General features: G+C 31.5%; 3 protein-coding genes across 4 annotated transcripts; 2 read left to right on the plus strand and 1 right to left on the minus strand.

Moving 5' to 3' along the window:
• Positions 1-1,430: 1,430 nt before the first annotated feature.
• Positions 1,431-3,037, plus strand: LOC126682515 (uncharacterized protein At5g39865). 2 transcript variants are annotated; one of them, XM_050378233.2, is made up of 2 exons: positions 1,431-1,669; positions 1,911-3,037. In XM_050378233.2, the coding sequence occupies exon 2, from the start codon at positions 1,925-1,927 to the stop codon at positions 2,690-2,692; it is 768 nt and encodes a 255-aa protein (XP_050234190.1). In that variant the 5' UTR covers positions 1,431-1,669; positions 1,911-1,924; the 3' UTR covers positions 2,693-3,037. The 2 variants fall into 2 exon arrangements, with proteins under 2 accessions (XP_050234190.1, XP_050234189.1); XM_050378232.2 differs by having other exon boundaries at positions 1,431-3,037.
• Positions 3,038-3,974: 937 nt separating this feature from the next.
• On the minus strand, positions 3,975-8,734 carry LOC126683408 (probable ADP-ribosylation factor GTPase-activating protein AGD11). The gene is made up of 11 exons (XM_050379285.2): positions 8,389-8,734; positions 8,256-8,308; positions 8,062-8,173; positions 7,735-7,815; positions 7,511-7,595; positions 7,303-7,378; positions 5,596-5,759; positions 5,289-5,514; positions 5,034-5,150; positions 4,631-4,726; positions 3,975-4,506 (listed from the first exon to the last, which is right to left on the minus strand). Exons 3-11 carry the CDS (start codon positions 8,087-8,089, stop codon positions 4,225-4,227), a joined length of 1,155 nt encoding a protein of 384 aa, XP_050235242.1. The 5' UTR covers positions 8,090-8,173; positions 8,256-8,308; positions 8,389-8,734; the 3' UTR covers positions 3,975-4,224.
• A 7,078-nt stretch (positions 8,735-15,812) lies between these two features.
• On the plus strand, positions 15,813-18,928 carry LOC126683243 (uncharacterized protein At1g32220, chloroplastic). Its single transcript, XM_050379092.2, has 7 exons — positions 15,813-16,051; positions 16,423-16,525; positions 16,603-16,691; positions 16,793-16,848; positions 17,272-17,418; positions 17,752-17,877; positions 18,264-18,928. The coding sequence occupies exons 1-7, from the start codon at positions 15,927-15,929 to the stop codon at positions 18,542-18,544; spliced, it is 927 nt and encodes a 308-aa protein (XP_050235049.1). The 5' UTR covers positions 15,813-15,926; the 3' UTR covers positions 18,545-18,928.
• The last annotated feature ends 246 nt before the right edge of the window (positions 18,929-19,174 follow it).

The following is a 19,174-nucleotide window of genomic DNA, read 5'->3' on the forward strand; positions in this document are numbered from 1 at the left end:
TCAACTTTAGCTTTTTGCCATAGAATTTAAGGGTTTTGTATTTTTGTATAAAGTATCTAATATTTTTTGTGAAATAATCCAAACATGTCAACTTTTGCTTTTTATATTTGGTCCCACACATCCCATGTGCTTGTTTTGATAAGATTACAAAATGAAATTCCCTGTTGTATTTAATAGAAAAGATTACACTAATAAAATCTAATTTTTTTTATTAATTTATTGTATTGATGTTATTTAAAAAAAATCAATTTAATGACTTTGTTATCACCAAAATTTTAATAAAATTTATTGATGTAATTTATTATTTTAATTTATATAAAATTAATACTACATAAAAAATTAATGGATATGAGCTTAATTTTTTAATTTATTATTTAAAAGTTAAAACATCATTTCGAAAGTAAAAGTTTAAATTCAGATACTAACATAATTTACAATTTTATAATACTAATTAATTTGTATGTTTAACTGCAGAAATTTTCCTATATTTTTTATTTTTATATCTGAATTTAAATAAAAATTGTAAAATAATTTTATGTAAATATTGATTTCATAAACTTCCAACTACAGTAAATGTTAAAAAAAGAAAAAATCCGAAACCAACACCGCGTCTTTTTTGAAAAGGAGAAAGCGGTGTGGGGTCTTCTAGTGGGTCATACTAACCCAAAATGTCGCTCATAATTTTAATTAATAAATCAAAATCATATGCAAAATATTAAAATGTAAAAAGAATAAATTAAATGATAAAGAAAGACTACTATTTACTAAATAAATAATGGCCAAATCATTCTTGAGACCTTTGTTATTAGGTTTTTTTTCTTTCAAAGTTTTATATTCATTATTATGTCTATATACTTTACGAATTTAATTTAATAGGTCTTTTAAAACACAATTTGTACTTGTGTATTCACTTGCTTGACAATTACCATGTGAAAAATGATAAAGTGAATTTTGGTTAATAGGTTAATTTTTTAAAGATTAATTGTAAATTAAATTATAAATTTTAGCGTGATTTGTAATTATAATATAAATTTTAAAATTGAACAATGCCAACTACCAATTTTTATTTTTTGGCAGTTGGATTACCGACCAATCATGCAACAACACATGGTTATATATTACATTGTCCACGTTAATATTTTTTCATTCAATAAATTTATATACTTTTAAATATTTATTTATCTGATCTTTATACTTTTAAATTTCTACTTATCCGCAAATTCGGTCTCACACGCGTTTTACAGCGAGTGTAGTGCATGCTCATTTAAAAAAAAGACTTAAAAATTCAAAATAAATTAAATATGTGGCCTAGAAAAGACAAAAGTTTCTAAAAAAAACCAAATAAATAAAAAATAAAAATACAGGAGCCTCAACATGTATTTATCCATAAAAATTGAAAAAATGCTTAGCTTGGGAGACACTTCAACGCCTCCAAAACCAGCTCCGCCATATTTTGCTATTTTATTTTCGAAAAGAAACTGAAAAAACTCAACAAACTCTCTCTGTCTATGTCTATCTATCTGATTTCAAAACCTAACAAATTTCTAAACCAACTTTCATTTCATTTTTTCAGAATCAACCCATAATTCTCCAACCAAATCCAATTCATTTCCCTTCAATTTCCTCTCGTTTTCTCCACCGCCACCACCATCATCTGATTCTTCCCAAGGTCAGATTATCGTTTTCTTAATCTATTTTTCAGTTTTCTTTGTGTTTAAATCAACCCAGTTCTTGATTTTGCATAAAAATCTATCTTTTTAATCAATTTCAATTATTTCTAGATAGCTAGGTCAAGATTATTTAATTATCTTGATCTATCAAGAACACCCATTTCTTGAAAATTGGTTAAAATTTCTGGGTAAGGTCGTATTCGTATAGTTTTTTTATTTTGTGAATTGGGTTGATGGCAGAATTTGAAAAAAGCATGGATTTTAATGGAAAATCAAAACCTAGCTCTATGGCCTCCTCTTTTTTGAACCGTTCTCTCACAATTCATTCAACAAAATCATCCCCTAAAGATTATGTTCAATCCCCTTCAAGATTCTTTAATTCCTTGGAGTCTATGAAAGGCAAGGTTAAAAAGCTTTGTCATATCTTTGAACCGTTAAAAGCCCCGAAATCGATCCTTAATGAGTCATTGATAGCTCAGGCTAACAAGCTTAAGTCTGTGAAATCAATGGGGCCTGAATATAATAGGTTTAACTATGGATTCAGCAATTGCGGAATTCGGTTACCGGGAACTGAGGATAAAATCGTCGTTTATTTAACGAGCTTGCGTGGTGTTCGTAGGACTTATGAGGATTGTTATGCGGTTAGAATGATATTTAGAGGTTTTAGGGTGTGGATTGATGAAAGAGATATATCTATGGATTCTGCTTATAAGAAGGAATTGCAAAATGTGTTGGGAGAGAAGAATGTGAGTTTGCCACAGGTTTTTATAAGGGGGAATTATGTTGGTGGTGCTGAGGTGATTAAGCTAACGTTTGAGACCGGGGAGTTGGCTAAAGTTCTTGACGGGTTTCCTAGAAGAGAGCCTGGTTTTGTTTGTGAAATGTGTGGGGATGTGAGGTTTGCTCCATGTGGAAATTGTAGTGGAAGTAGGAAGGTGTTTGATGAGGATGAAGGGGTGCCTAAGCGATGCTTGGAATGCAACGAGAATGGTTTGATTCGGTGCACAAATTGCTGTTCGTGACTTCCCGATATGGTGCGTGTCTTTTTAGTTGATTTCTTGTTGTATGTATGAATGTGGATATTGTATTGAGAGTTGAATTCAAATACTTTTTGGATTTAAGGGCATGGCACATAGGCATGTGGTTTTTTTCTTTCTCATTTTCCTGTCTCGTTATCATAGGTCAGGGGATCGATGATCTTTGTTCTTTAAAGAGTGTCATGAGAAATTACAGTCTGTGGTCTCAAAGCACCAATACGGGGTTTGGTGTTTTGCTAGTATATTATACAAAGGAGAGTGTATCTCCTTTATGGCAATGTAAATATTTAGTACTAATGTAATGAAAAACAAAAGTTTCGAATGTGCAAATGGTGGACACGAAAGGTGTGTGTTTTCTTCATGCTTCCTTCAGTTCTTACTGTTAAATATTTAGGATGCTCTTTGTGTTTTGAAGCTGTGTCATGAAGAACTTACTGTTTGCAATTGCCATCAAATTGTTATTATACGGCTTCATGGAAACCGACATGCTTATGTCTTATTCAGTTATTGTATCCGTATATATCAGCAAGATATGTCAACTTCTGAAGATTGTTTCTTATCCTTAAGAAAAATCAACTTCCTGTAAAATGTTTCGAGTCTCAGCTCTTTACTTTGTGTGGTTTATGGTATCTTCCTGTCACGGTCTATTTTGGTTCTTAACTTTTTAATGATATATTTATCAAGACAGAAAATGATGATGAATGGACTGGTTACCTTGTATTGATTAAGTTTTGCTCCATTATGATTTTAAAGGTAGCATAAATTCTTAAATAAATGACTACAACATCTTTCAATATGATGCTGCTTGCAGGTGAATTGCATTGTCCATCTTATTTCATTATTGCTAAATAAACACTAATATTGTCAATGAATAAACTTTAGATATTATCGATCATAGAGATAGTGATACTATGTTAAATAATTAATCTATTCAAAAACTTAAAACCGTTAGGTGCGATTCGTGTTTTTATTATTATCTCTAACAAAGTGTAGAGGATTAGCTTTTGGTAAGTGTATCTGAAGGTCTGCACTCTGTATATGGTTAGATATTAACAAAATAATGCCAATGGAGAAATTTTTATAAATGAAATGAAAATCTAGAATGGGAAAATGGCTGTAAGATGGGTGCAGTACTATTCCATGGCAATTAATATTAGAATTTTGTATGGAAATGTTTGCTAGCAAAGATGCTGACATTGATAGTGAAAGCCTCCATTTAGAAATGGTTGATATCCTCCATTTTGTTCTCTTGAAATTACATTAAAGATTACCCTCTAAAAATCCATCTTCATGATGTGCATTATGAACAAATTATACTTGGTAACTATATAGTTTACAAATTATACACAAAATCGTCAACGGAAAATCCTACAATTCCTTGTTGTGTTATCTTCACAAAGGAACAAGGACTGAAGCAATTTACAGGAATATCAAGCTAATCATTTCTTCCTATTATGTCACTTATCTTCCATTACTATAATCACTTGAATCATATTTGGCGATCATCTCCGCGCTAGCTACTGCGTGAGTGGAACGCATTCGAGCTGAATTTCTAGAGACCCCCTCTCTACATTCTGTAACCTGAGGCTTATATCTTGTTTTACCTTGCCGTCTTCTAAGATGATGACTCCATCTTTCAATAAAGTGTTATCTTTACTTGCTACCCACTTACCAAGCTGCACTGGCTCGCTTATTGTCGAGGTTTCGTAGGCTTTGGCAGCAGCAACTAGAGCATGAATGTCAATTTCTGCCTCGCCCATGAAGTCATCAGTCGTAAACGTATCCTTATCATAGACAAGCTGCACAAAGCAAGCATCCATAAGTAATTAAGTATTTACACATTTTAACTGTATACATTCTCGGTTTATGTTCAATAGGCGTCTTTTATGTTTTTATTTCATTGAGTAGACAAACATAACTTACCACTTTCAGAGCAGGAATATGTTCTGGGATTGATAACATTAGACTTTCATTCCATACAGGATTCAGGTTGTTCTTTATGACTCGTGTTCTCACCGACTGCAACGTTAATAGAGCACGCGTATTAGCAATATCGTCGAGTGCGCAGTGACGGAGATAGGGGGAGGCATGGGAGTGTCATGACCCCCTCTAAAATTTCAAAATTGTTAAAATTAGCACCAATTTTTTTATTTTTTACAATTTAACCCCCTAGTTTTTAAGATTGCCTACTTCATATATTACATATTGCAATTTGGCCCTCCCTATGTTGAAATCCTGGCTCCGTCACTGCGAGTGCGTCCTCTTCTGTATTGTATATGGTATTACTTATTATGCCAATGAGCTAATAAAGAGGAAACAGACTTACTTGGTGTCCCAGTGAAAGAATCACATACGGGTCGCTAGTTACCACATCTCGTACAGCTAGATTAGTTCCTTTGACGACATTAACCTTGATTAATCCAACAAATTCAACCATTCCTGCCTGTATACAACACATTTTAAGCAGAAAATTCAGTGATAGAAGATGAAAATTCAACGAGGTAGCTCATCGCAACTTTTCAATCATAAAGTGAGTAAAAGAAGCACGGCCCATAAGCTTTAGCAAATAAGAAATAACTACCATGGAATTGCTCTTTTTTGACTGCTTGATTTCAGAATCTTTCCTTCCCCAGCTGTTACGAAATGCATTTCCGATACGGTGTCTCGTTGCTTGCTTGTCATATATTTTTTTGTCTTGAGAAGAACCACTACTAGTAGTAATAGCAGTATGGGTAGGTGATGGACATTTATAAGGGCAGATCATTTGCTCACTCGAGCTCAAAAATTGTAGATGCTCATATTTTCTCCTGAGTAATTCAGAGTAAAATTCTTATTTAGAATTTTGTAACTTCTCGTAGAAATTAATATTAATACTGAACTAGTACTACCGGATGAAATCTGAACGGTCTTCTATGGTGGCATCTGCCTTCGGTTTTTTGAAATCAACTGGAATGCAAGCTTCGTATTTCTTGTTTGCTGCAATATTCCCACCCAAATCAATAAAATTATTCACTTGTTCATCTGTCCATTCATCTAGCTTTACTGATAGAACCTGGCATAGGACAAAGATCAAAACTAGGGCATCAGCACACGAACAAATATCTGACAAAGAATAAAATGCGATAACACAGATCATTCATGCAGAAAAGGTGATCGCCAGATTGTAACTTTTATAGTTCTAATCAGTCAGCAAGATGGATTTTCAGAAGTAAAGACTCACGTTATTGGCTAATAAGTGAGCTCAGAAATTAGAGTATAAGGAATGTGAGCATGCAAACAACAAAATAGCTTCTCCTCTACGGAAAAATTGACGGATCGGATTATAAATTATAATAAATTATGGGAATTTATAACGGTAAAACCTCTTTAAATTTATTAAAGTAAAATTAAAAAAAATTAACAAATGAAAGTTAGACAAAAAAATGATTAAAGAACATAGGATTGTCTGAAAATTAGGGGTGGGCATGGACCGGTTAATCGGTCCATGAGGGTGATTTGTAAACCGGTCCATTGTAATACGGTTTTTAAAATTAAAAACCTAAACCTAAAATTTTAAACGGTTAACCGGTAAATCGGTTAACCATCAAAAACGGTTCGGTTTTTCGGTTTTGCGGTTTTTAACCATATAACCATTAGAAAAATTAAAGACAAAAAAAGATAAAATTTTAATTCTATTTAATTTTTTAGCAAACAAAAAAAACCATAGAAATTCAAATTATATTAAAAATATAAATCTAAACTATCTTATGAATAGTTAAGTCAATGCAAATATTTAAAACTATTATTATTTACAAATAATTTATAAGTAACATTAAAGCTAGGTTTGTATTTTTTGAATTGTTTGTGGTGTTGTTCACGTCCACTTTCTGCTATCTATATACTTAAATATTCCTATTTCTGTTAAGTAAATATTTTAATAAGAAAAACAAATTTCTTTCAAAATATTTTTACATATAAATTCTCCTAAAATATAGAAATATTCCTAAATAAAATATCTATCAATATATTTTTATATTTAGATTTTATTATGTATATTATAAAATCCATATTATTTTATAAATCATAAAATATACCTTATTAATTATTAAAAATATATGAATATATATATATATATATATATATATATATATATATATATATATATATATATAAACCGGTTAACCGATTAACCACGGTTTTTAGAAATCCAAAACCTAAACCTAAACCATTAACCATGAAAATTAAAAATCAAAAACCTAAACCTAAACCGTTGGACCGGTTAACCACATTTTCCGGTTCGGTTTTCCGGTTTCGGTTCGGTTAATCGGTTTGATCGGTTTTTTTGCCCACCCCTACTGAAAATCATTAGCAACGACTTCCATTAAATGTTCTCTTTTTTCTCATGAAGAATTCGTTCAAGAAGTACTCAGAGAATATTAATCGTAAAAGATAAGATTGGTTACGGAGAAAAAGGAAGATGAATTCATATTCATATACATAGAAATTATATAAGAACATAGCTAACTAAATTATGAAGTGCTAAATTGCAGTATAACAAGAAGATAAAGCAATTTGCAATTATAAAGTAGGTCGATTAGTCAAGTTTAAACCCGCACCTTTGAAATATGTACTCCGAGGCTTCTATGAACACCAGAACACTTGATACAAATAAATACTCCATAACTTAAAGACCTGATTCATTTCCAAACAACTTGTTCATAAGGTAATGTAGTCAACCAAACGTCCAGCGCATAGCAACAATTTCCTAAAAAAACTTGAATCATATTGGTACCAAGTGCATAAAGAAAATAAACACAAACTTACACCCATTTTGGATCGGGTGATCCACAATCTGCACAAGTTTTGTTCCCTGATTGAATAAGCAATTTCTCCAGTTTCTTTTGTGGCCCTGATCAATGAAATAAACCAAAGTTGCTCTTAACTATACGCTAGACGACCAACTTACGTAAGTAAGAACTTCTAGAGAAATGACAAAACACAAGAATAGAACTCAGTTTCTGCATTGCATCAAATAAATTGAAGATTACCGGAACATTTTTGTCGTTCCATCTTGCACCACTCATTTTTGCTGTCCGCAAGCAAGAAATCTTGCAATAAAGTAGGCGGTACTGCAAGCGCATCGTATTTAATCAATCACATATCATTAGCATTTGCACAAGCAATATAAATCATAGGAAACTATCAAACTACACAATATTAATAATTTCAATCACAGAATAGCTGCATTGACAAGATAACATAAGTTATCAATTTCAGGACTTATTCAATGGGATCCAATCTAATGACTTTTAATCACACAACACAAATCAATTAGTTTCATACAAATTTTCAAGATTCCCCTGCAAGAAACTTACCATCAGAATTTCCCTGACTTATAGACATCTTTAGCCTTCAAAAGAAAACCCCACAAAATACAAATCATGAACACCTATAATATCTCAGAATAGCCATTGATAATCTTCTCCTCTGCATCAAATAAAAAGAACATTAATTATTACACACAAATCTAACTTTTTAAAGACAACCAACATAAAAAAAAGCTGCTTACATATTTAGAATGAAAAAAAGATCCAAATTTTTCCCTTAGATCAAATTTTTTCCCTGTATGATCAAAACATACAATGTGAAAACAAAAACAGACCCAATAAACAAAATTCAGAGATTGCCAAAAGGGTTCTTACAGAATTGAGAAAGAAACTGAAAATCCAATGAAAATTGGGTTAATTATATGGTTAATGGTGAATTAATTAACCTGATAAAATAAAAAGAAAGGACAAGAGTTTGTTTTTTTTAAGGTTAAGAGAGAAAAAGGATAAAAACAAATCTTTGTAGGAAGGCAACAAAGGAAAAGATTCAGAGATGGGAATAAAATGGCTATGATTAGGAGAAAAATAATGATCCTCTGATTGATATGATTGGATTTAATTATTATTTAATTTGATGAGATTAATCTGTTTTATTTTAGTGTATTCATCAGAAAAGTGAAGTGTCAGCAAATAGTCAAGCTCAATTTAATTGTAATTATGGGGCTGTGGTGTTTTCTGCTCGTTGGTTGGTTCATTACCAGACTACAACTAACTAAAATTCGTGTCCCACGCGCCCCTTATCTTATGACATTATGTCATAAACAGACAGGTTTTGTTGTGTTTGGGCTTTGCTGCCGACAAGCCTTCTTGCTCGTTTATAGTTGTATATTTGGGCCCTTAGATGATATGAGCTCTGCACTGCACCAATGTTGTCAAATCCGGTCCGGTGATAAAACCGGTAAGACTAAAAAATCAAGAGACAATGATTCAACCGGGGTTCATAAACTTGTATTATAAAAATAAATAAATATAAAATTATAACTATTAGTAACAATATATAGACACACACACACATAAATAGCAAATTAGTTTGACGGTGTTAATGCTTCCACTAAAAATACTAAATAGATTAATCTTCATTTAACTTTTTTTTTTCATAAGGACATTGATTTTTTTTAAATGATCTAATTGGACCGTGTTTTTTGGTTAACTAGTTTCGCATTACGTGCTATGCACGTGGCTCGTAACGTAACTCGTCAATGTACATATTAGTAAATTTATTATAATTATATCAATTTTTTATTTATAATTAATATTAAATTAGTTAAGAATTTTTGTAAAAATAAATATAATATATTCGGTTATTAAATTTTTTTCCATACTGAATTTATTCTTCTTTTGGTTTTATAATAACCATAATCAAATAATAAACTTAATTTTATTAATAATATCTTTAAAAATAATAAGATAATAAATTTAAATAATAATATATTGACCAAATACACTATTTTAATTTTGTAGTTAAATCAAATTAAAAAATAGGTATTCCTACTAATTTGGAGACAATTTAGTTATTTTTTACATACTAAAAACTAAATTGGAGATAATTTAGCTACTTATTCTAATTAGGACTTTAATTACAATAGTGATTAATTAAATAACTAATTAGGTAATGACTATAAAACCTTTATTTAGTGTTAAACTGAAAAGGATTATTCGGTAAATTTGTCTGTCCCCCCCCCCCCCCATCCGTGCTTTTATATATAGTATAGATTGGCCGGTTAATTGGTCCAATTCGACTGTTACCCGGCCGATTCAATAAAAAATCAACGGATCTCTATTTGAAAGGGTTTTAGAGCAACCCGAGCTAATGATGGTCAAACCGGCCGGTCCGGTTTAAATTTAACAACTATATTCTACGCCAAATTTTAATAAAATGTTTTTAAAAGTATTATAATGCTTTTTTTTTCAAAATATATTTTTTCAACGTTAAGTAATTTATAAATATCTTTTTTATTATTTGGAGTTTATGAATTATATTTAAAATTTAAAAGTTAGGGAAGGTGATAAAGCTTGAAAGTGGTGGCCCTTAGTGGTTCATCGTGTGGCCACCAAAGTTCATCTTCCTTAATGGAGAAGACGAACAATGGTAAAGTTGTGGTCTTAGAAGCCGAACTGTTGTGGCCGACCGGAGTGCTAGACGGAAAAGGCGACGATGGTCAGAGTACGAGAGGGTGGTGGTGGGACTAAAATTTTGGGATGACATAAGGACCATAATTAACACTTCAAAATAATTGTGTCAAATTGAAAATGAATTAAATATAAGAACCTTTTTAATTATTTTTTTCATATTGTAAGTGGAGGATGAATTACATTCGGGGTACGACTGGGCAAGGACCGGGAAAGAATCTTTTTGATACGAAAGTTACAAGCTACGGACGGGCCTGTTTGACTCTATTTTCTCGAAAATGACTCATTTAATCTTTAGTGCCAAGCTAAGGGGGCGAATTGATCCTTTCTTCCTTACTTAACCTTTTACCATTTTCCATTTCCATTACAGTTGAGATCCCTGCTTCTCTTCTTTAAACCTTCTTAATTTTCAGATCTACCTTATTATTTCTTGAGGCAGACTATGTGTACCGCCAGAATTTACAGTCCGTCTCAATAGGTTCCATAGTCTTTTTGATATGGAACCTGTTGAGGCGGACTGTATATTTTGTTTGGTACATCACCTATGCAATATTAATCAAAGCTAGTATTACCACTTCTCTAACTCAGATCAAACATTATTTAAATTATTTCTGATGCATTTTTATTTTTAATTTGATTTGAAGTTTTGTAGTATTTCAGGCTGTAGAGTTCCTGGTTACTGTATGCATTATCATATTTTCAATTGTGACCTTATTGATCCGAAAGTTTATTTGACCGTTGTCCACGGCTTTTGCCAGTATGATGATGAAAAGCAAGGTAGTTGTGAAGAAGCTGTTGTGTGTAATATTTCAAGCGATGCGTTGTTGAACTTTATCTGTCATTTTATTTTACTTCTAGTCATTCCACTGCATCTGCTTGAGCTAGTTGTACTTGTTTGCAATTTGTTTGAAGTTGAGTTAGTACGATGAGGATTCTATATGTTTTGCTGGTCGTCATTTTATTGTTTGCAAACACTTTAGTTGGTTTATGTCCACAACTGTATGTAGCATGATAAGTACTCTTGATATGATTATCTGGTTGTTCTGATTAAAGCTGTGTGTTTTCTTAACTCTTTAGAAGCCTATTTTTCCTGTGATGATGCATGCTTGCAAGTCCGATTTGTGTGGTTAGATATATGGTAGGTATCGAGCCATTGCCTTTTACCCCCGAGCGTGTGCACATATATTGACCCATTCTACTTTGCAAGGTTTCTTGATATGTTCCGGCCTCTTCTCTCACCAAACTGTTGTTTTTATAGTAACAATCAGCGGTGGTGATTTTCACAGGATAAATTGGATTGTGATTTCATTTTCTCTATCATCTTCGCCTAGGAATATACGCAAGGCTTAAATTGCTCTGTATGTCTATTTGTTTCTATTGTCTCTCCATATTTGCTGGATAAGTTAAATTTCCTACTCCTGAAAAGACTTTCTGTTGCCTTCTCTTGAATCTCTTCTGTTGTCTGTGTTTTAATGCTTTTAATTTTTTTGTCTAGGGTTTTTTGATTGCTTAATGCTTGTTGTTTTTAGTTATGCTTTAGTTATAAGTTCTCCGCTTCAACCTCTGTCTATTTGCATGCTCTGGCGCCAGTTTTCATCTGTTTGTGTGTTTAGCATGGTGTTTTATATAAATTAGGTTCCTAGGTTCTTTTTATTGTACATAGAACCTCTTTCAATCTGTAATTAAACATTACCTTAGTTACATGATATTTTGTGTTTTGCATTTGTAGGTTTTGGTTCCTTTTTGGTCATGGGATTATAAAATTGCATTGACTGAAAAACAAGGCAAAATAACCTTCCTTGAATACTTCAATAGTGGCAAAATACCCTCTATTATTTTTGCAGTATTGAATTGTTTGAGAAAGTGTACTTGTTGTGGGATTAACCTCTAATAACATAATGCATCTGTAATTTTAAAATCATTTATAGTTTATGATGACATCTTGAAGTTTCAGTTATCTTTTTTCTTTTAGCTTTGTTAGAGCAATCTTGAATTGCTGCTTTCATATATTTCTGCTGTGGGTTTTAATTGCTGGTCTTACTTTTCTAGCTTTTGTTTCTTTTTTTAACATAGATAGCATCCCACTACTTAGAATCTCATTTGTTAGAAGTTAGTTACGAAGGTGGATTTGAACCCACGACCTCCAGATAACCAACTAGGCTAGGCCCACACTGGCTTCTAGCTGTTGATGAAAATGATAATAGTGACACTTTGATGCATATATAAAAGTTTGTCATAGCATTCCTTTATGTGGGAATATAGTCTTTTTTTCTTCTGTTTGTTTGAAAACGTAATTTGCCTTTTGAATTTGCTGCATATGATACAAGGATTTCCTGTTCAATATGTTCCGAGGCATCCGAGTGCTTAAAATCGAAGGAAAATATCCACCTTGTGATAGTAGTAAGACTAGGAGCCCTTTCCTTTCAATAAATGTAATGGTTCCCTAATGACTTTGTCAAATAACCAATATACCTAAAAAGTTCTAGCCGTAAAAAATGAGTCTTTAACAATGTTATTGTTATCTCTAACACACCCGCTTTTTAATGCTCATTGGACTTGAAGTGTGAAGCACACGTCCTCTTTACCCTTATTTACATATATAAACGTCCATTTCCGAGCCCCCATACCATGATACGGACTAATAGATGTTCTCACTCTTACCTGATAATTTCAAATTTTTTATGCAGTCAGAAGTTGGCACATTTAACTGCAGAGAATCATAGTTGCTTCTGCAGTTGCAAATATTTATATTCCTCAGCTCATGGTAAAACATATAAGGTTTTACTTGGGAATCTGACGTCTTTTTTGTTTTGAGACGGGCATTGCTTTTATCTAACTTGATTATTTTGAAAGGTCGTTTCGTTTATGTTATGAAAGAATTTCCTACTAAAATAATCAGATATATATACATTATTTGAAATCAATGAATTTAATACATGTATATATGCTGGTTGGTTCGTATGTTTTGTTATTTTGACTAATCTTCCAGACTATGTCAAATGTAAATCATGAAAATGATAACAGCTAGGCTGAATGGATCTGCATAATTTTCCAAGTCAATCTTGGCCTGTCAAAATTAATAAGAAAAGTCTAATTGATTGATTAATACTCATTAATTTATATTTCTTTAATACAACTTCACCTCTTAAATCTCTTCCCATCTTCCTTTCCCTTAACCCAATTCCATTTTATTTCTCTCTTAGTTTTGTTTATCAGAAAACTAAGATACAAATCCGTTGATGAAAACTACAATTTACGGAACAATATCCGAGCCAAAAGCAGAAGATATGGAAAACGGTCATAACTATTATTATCAGCAGAGAGATTCAAAGCTACACGTGAAATGGTTTGTTCCAAAACTAGAATGGCTATTTACTCTAACAAACATCATCTTAGAAATCTTGGTTTTGATTTTCGATCGCTTGGCCTCGCCGAGTAATCCTAAATACGGGTTGATTGTATGGGAATTGTGCTTGGCAGTCATGTGTGTTTGCATAGCAGAGCTGATTTATAGAGGATTAATAAAAGAAAAGATGACATTAATACAATGTTTGAAATCTTTGATTCCTTGTTCTTCTTCAGAGAAGCAGCCTTATAGCTTTGTGGATTTATTTGTATTAGCTGGTGCAAAGGTTCAAATGGTTGTTTCAAGCATTTCTTATGGTTATTTGCTTAAAGGTAAACAAAGTCCAATTAAAGTGTTTCTTGTATCATTTATTTTTATTGTATGTTTTGCTATTTATAAGTTAATAAATAAGCGGAATAGGAATAGGAATGACGGTCAGCTTATTCCGGTTAGACAGGATGATGAAAGATAGTTTGAGCAGTAAGATCGACAGAAATTTTTGATTCATTTTTTTTTTTTTTTGATTTTGTGTGGTACCAATTAGTATATATTTGATTCAAATATATTTCTGATGTAATTTTGAATCCTTAAAATTTCTGCAGTTTCTTAGTGAATATTGTTGATTCAAGAGAAATTAGGTTAATTATTATTTAATGAATTTGTAATGGAAGTCACCACCATAGTATGAAATTTATTTAATGGCGATGTGAGTTGTAGTGGTTGTGATTTTGAATTATAAAAATCATCAATACTATAATACTGCAGTGCATGTTTGAGTTCTAAAGTATGTGCTCCAGTTCATGCGGCAAAACATATGAAATGCATACCCCAACATTATTTCAATTTTACTTGTTTTCTCCCTGAAAATTTCAAGATCTACTCGAAGAAATTAAAATACAAATTTGTTGAGATAGTATATTAGTAATCAATCGCTTAAATAAAGATTATATGATTATTTATTAATCGATTATAAAATTTAAATATAATGCTCTTTTTGTCCTATTTTATTTATCGTTTTTTTTATTTTTATACATATTAAAAATATATTAAATGCTATATATTATTTTTCTTTGATATCCCCATTTTTGTCTTAAATATCTCCCTCCGTCCCATTCTAATTGAGAAAATTTCAATTGCACATTATTTAAGAAATTTTAGTAACATTACTTTTATATCCTTACATTACATTAAATGCATCACAACTTTTCAAAAATATGATTTCTAAATGCATTAATTGAAGAGGGTATAAAAAAAAAGTAGTGTGAAAATTATTCTATAAATGGAAAGTGTCAATTAGAATGGGACACCCAAAAAGAAAATAGTGTTCAATTAGAATAATATAGTCAACTATATTAATTTTCCCCATTAACATATATCAAACTCATTGATAGTAAGAATTAAAAAAATATTGTGTTATTAAGAGATATGTAATATTTTCCATAGACATTTAAAAATTAGAAAAATAATAAATAAAATATATTACTAAATACCGCCTCTAAATTATTAGGTACCACCTCCTTTTTTACCTCCTTGCCTTTTTAATTAAAAACCAAAAAAATAAGGGACTTCCTCGAAAAACGTCTCCCCAATAGAAAAACGTTTTCCGAGGAAGTCTCCCCCTTGGGAGACGTTTTCCAAGCCCTACAATGTCTACGGGCCATTTTATGATTTTTTTTCCTAGGCTACATATTGCAAAAATACCAAAAATTGGAATTTTATTTGATTTTTTTAAAATTGCTGGGATTGAAATGCCAATAATATGGCTGCCACATATGCAAATAATGGTCGGAAAACGGTTTGGGCTATAAAATCCAAAAATTGAAAAAGGCTTTCATAACATTTTAAATGTTATGTTTAAATCGCACAAAAAAAACGTTGAATTTGTTTTGCCAATACACTATTTAAATACATCTTATATTTTTGATTATTTTTAGCTTAAATATTTAAAACAATCAATTATAGTTTGTTTTTAAATTTTTTTTAATTATATCAATTTGTTTAAATTGGAATACAAAATTGTTCAAAATGATTTTTATGTTTGAAATTTTTTTATGGTAAAAAAATAAATCAAAACAAAACGAAGAAATATAAAGCATATTTTATTTTTTTTTATTTTAAGTTGAACAACCGACTACAATTAAATTGAAAAATATAAGTAGTCTAAAATTAAAGATTTAAAAAATTTGAACCATAAAAAAAATAAAAAGATATTAATGTTTTGAGGAACAAAAAATACAAAATTTCCAAAACGAAAGAAAATACAAAGGAAGTTTATTAATATCAGCAACGCCAGTGGATTTCAAGTTTCATTTCCTTCTGGCTCTCCTTCTACGTGGAAGAAGACAGAAGCAAGAGAGAGTAATAACAAGTTCATAAAATGACGTCGTTTATGACATTCCCTACCATTTCAACAATTGCCTCCTCATCTTCTTCTTATTCTAGTATCTGTACAGCTTCATTTCTAGCCAGGCCCAACTACTCCCTATCTACCTCAAATAATCGGTATTCTTCTTAACATTTTTTTTTAATTCTCTTAGTTATATCAATTTTTTTAATAGAATTTGAAATTTCTTTTCATTCTTCCTGTGAAATTTTTTGATTTGCTGCTTGTTTTAATTATTTATCTAGTTTTGCAGTTTAATCTAATTTTATTTTTATATTGGGGCATTAGTTAGGGTGTTGCTAATCTAGGTAGCACAGACACTTCATTCAATTAATGTGTTTTGTTTCTGAAACATTGCGAAAACTTGATGTTTCGGACTCGAAACTTCGTTGTTTACCGTGTCTTGTCCGTACTACCTAGTAATTGTAATTCTGAGCCTGCGATTTGAGAGTTACTGATGATGTAATTTTGTTGAAAAATGTGGTTTCAGGCTCTGTAAATTTGGAGTAAAATGCAGCTATGCAGAAGGAAATGTGAAGAATGAATTTGAGTCTTCTACAATTGATGTTGTTGCTGATGTGAAGACAGAACGGGTAAGAATCTGGTACTATCATTTTCTTAGCTATATTGTGAGTTTGTTTACTCATTATGATGTGTTTTTTCTTAGTAGATTGTAGTTCTAGGAGGCAGTGGTTTTGTTGGCTCTGCAATTTGTAAGGCTGCTGTATCCAAGGGTATTGAGACTGTCAGCCTAAGCAGGTCTGCTACATTTTTCACTCAATTATTCTTAATTAACAATTTTTATACAATTTCTATTAATTTCTTTGTTGTTGGAGGCTGAAACATTCATTGTTTTTCAGGTCTGGTCGCCCTAGTTACCCGGATTCATGGGTAGATCAAGTTAATTGGATACCAGGCATGTTTTCATCTTTACGTACTCTTACATTGACTGCTTGTGTTCTTATAAATCTTTGCTTTAATGACCTTGTGTAGATAGGGGCTATGAAGATGGTTCACAAATTCTTAAATTTCGTATGAAACAATGACATTGATATTTTGGTCAATTCAACCCTTTTCCACAAAATGTAATTGTCCTGCATATTGTTCTAGAAATTTATAGTTCATAATTCCTTAAATTCCGTATGAAAGAATGAAAGCTTTCCATAACCCTTTGAACACTTTTCTAGTAGACCTTGAGCGTGTCTTAGCAGAGTTTTGAAAATGCTGCATGCCATTTTAAATTTGTCTTCATGTTGGTATAAACTTTTCATTCTTTTATTTTGACAAAAGGAATAAATTCACTACCAATGCAAAATGCTAAATTGTCTATGTCATGCAGGAGATGTTTTCTATGCAAACTGGGATGATGTTCTTGTTGGGGCTACTGCTGTAATTTCGACTCTTGGTGGTTTTGGCAGTGAAGAACAGATGCTACGAATTAATGGCGAAGCTAATGTTGTTGCAGTCAATGCTGCAAAAGATTACGGTAAGAATTCTCATTAGGGTAACTAATGGTGAAATCTTCTTCTTAATCTGCAATGGTTGAATTTACTCCTGTAGTCATCTAATGAGTTACTTGGTATTTTGGCTAAATTGTGGAAAGGGTGACGAGGAGATTGGTTTAAAAAACAATCATATATGCATATAAATGTACGTTCCAAATTGTAGGTGACCAAGGAAATATACCCTGCATTTTTTTTTGGTTTTAAATATATATCACAGGCATAACTTTTTTTACCTACAGAATGATGTTGATTGCATAGTACTGAAATCACATGGAAAAATGGAATTAATACAAACCATATCTTTCTTTCTGCAGGAATTCCAAAGTTTATCCTGATCTCAGTGCATGATTACAATCTACCGTCAATATTACTCTCATCTGGATATTTCACTGGAAAGAGGAAAGCAGAATCAGAAGTTTTATCCAAGTATCCGAACTCTGGTACTTCCTAGCATGATTTTTCTACTCTTCTCTTGATATTTGAATTTTTATAATGTCTCTTCAGTTCTGTCATGTTCTAATGCCTTCCCTTATGAAAACCAAATGGTGTCAATTAAAAGACTTGTTTATATAGTATAGTGACTTGTTACAGTCATTTGCAAAGATAATCAAGTCTTCTTATAAAGCAGAATAGGGAGGGCGCTAATCAAAGTTGATGCATGTTGATTAAGAGCGTGCATACAGTATATTGGTTTGGTAGTTGTAGTGTAAATGTCTAAACATATTTTATTTTTGAAGAACTAGTTCCTTGTGAAACACACAATTATTATATTTTCATGAATACAAATCTCGTTTCACCAATGATGTTGAATTTTGTACGCGAGCAGGTGTTGTGTTAAGGCCTGGTTTCATATATGGAAAAAAGAAGGTCAGCGGCTTTGAAGTTCCACTGAACTTGGTTGGAAAACCTATTGAGCAAATTCTCAGTGCAGCCGAAAACTTCACCAAACCTTTAAGTGCTCTTCCGGCATCAGACCTATTATTGGCACCGCCTGTTAGTGTGGAGGATGTTGCGCTTGCAGTCATAAATGCAGTAACCGATGATGACTTCTTTGGCGTCTTTACCATACAACAAATCAAGGAAGCTGCCCAAAATGTCAAAGTGTAAAGAAACCTTAGCCTAGGGAAAAAAAACTCTCCCTTCCCTATAACTTCTCACAGAAACAAACATTAGTTTTATAGTAGTTTGGGTGGGTGATTCTTGGCCTTTTGACCGAAAAATCACCTCTTTAACCCTTCATATATCTACATAATTTTCTATAGTTCTAAATAAAAGCTTCAACTGAGGCATATTGAAGAGTTTTGGCTTGATCAAGCTCTTTTTCTTCTGTATCATCTCTGAACACCGCCACCATCATCCATTACAACCACCGTAATTTTTACCTAGTATGTAAAGTGAATGGCTCAAACTGATTACACTTAAGAGATATGCAATTATTTTTAATTTTTAAGTATTAGTTTAGGCGTTTTAATAAAATATATATTTTTGTCATCTTAAGAGGGAATTTATTATTCTTTTGCAATTCTTTTAACTTTGTTCAGTCAAAATTTAACTTTGTTGAATTTAGAAAACATTCTCTGAAATGTTACTGTATAATTCATATTTAACTTTGTTTAATTCATATTTTTATAGAATAATAATTTTTACTGTACTATCCATATAATTAAATATTTACATAATACTTGAATTTAAAATTTAGATCATGCTTTAAATTTAATTTAATAAATTCCAAAGCCA

This window comes from Mercurialis annua, linkage group LG5 (assembly GCF_937616625.2).
Source record: "Mercurialis annua linkage group LG5, ddMerAnnu1.2, whole genome shotgun sequence".
Lineage (NCBI taxonomy): Eukaryota > Viridiplantae > Streptophyta > Magnoliopsida > Malpighiales > Euphorbiaceae > Mercurialis > Mercurialis annua.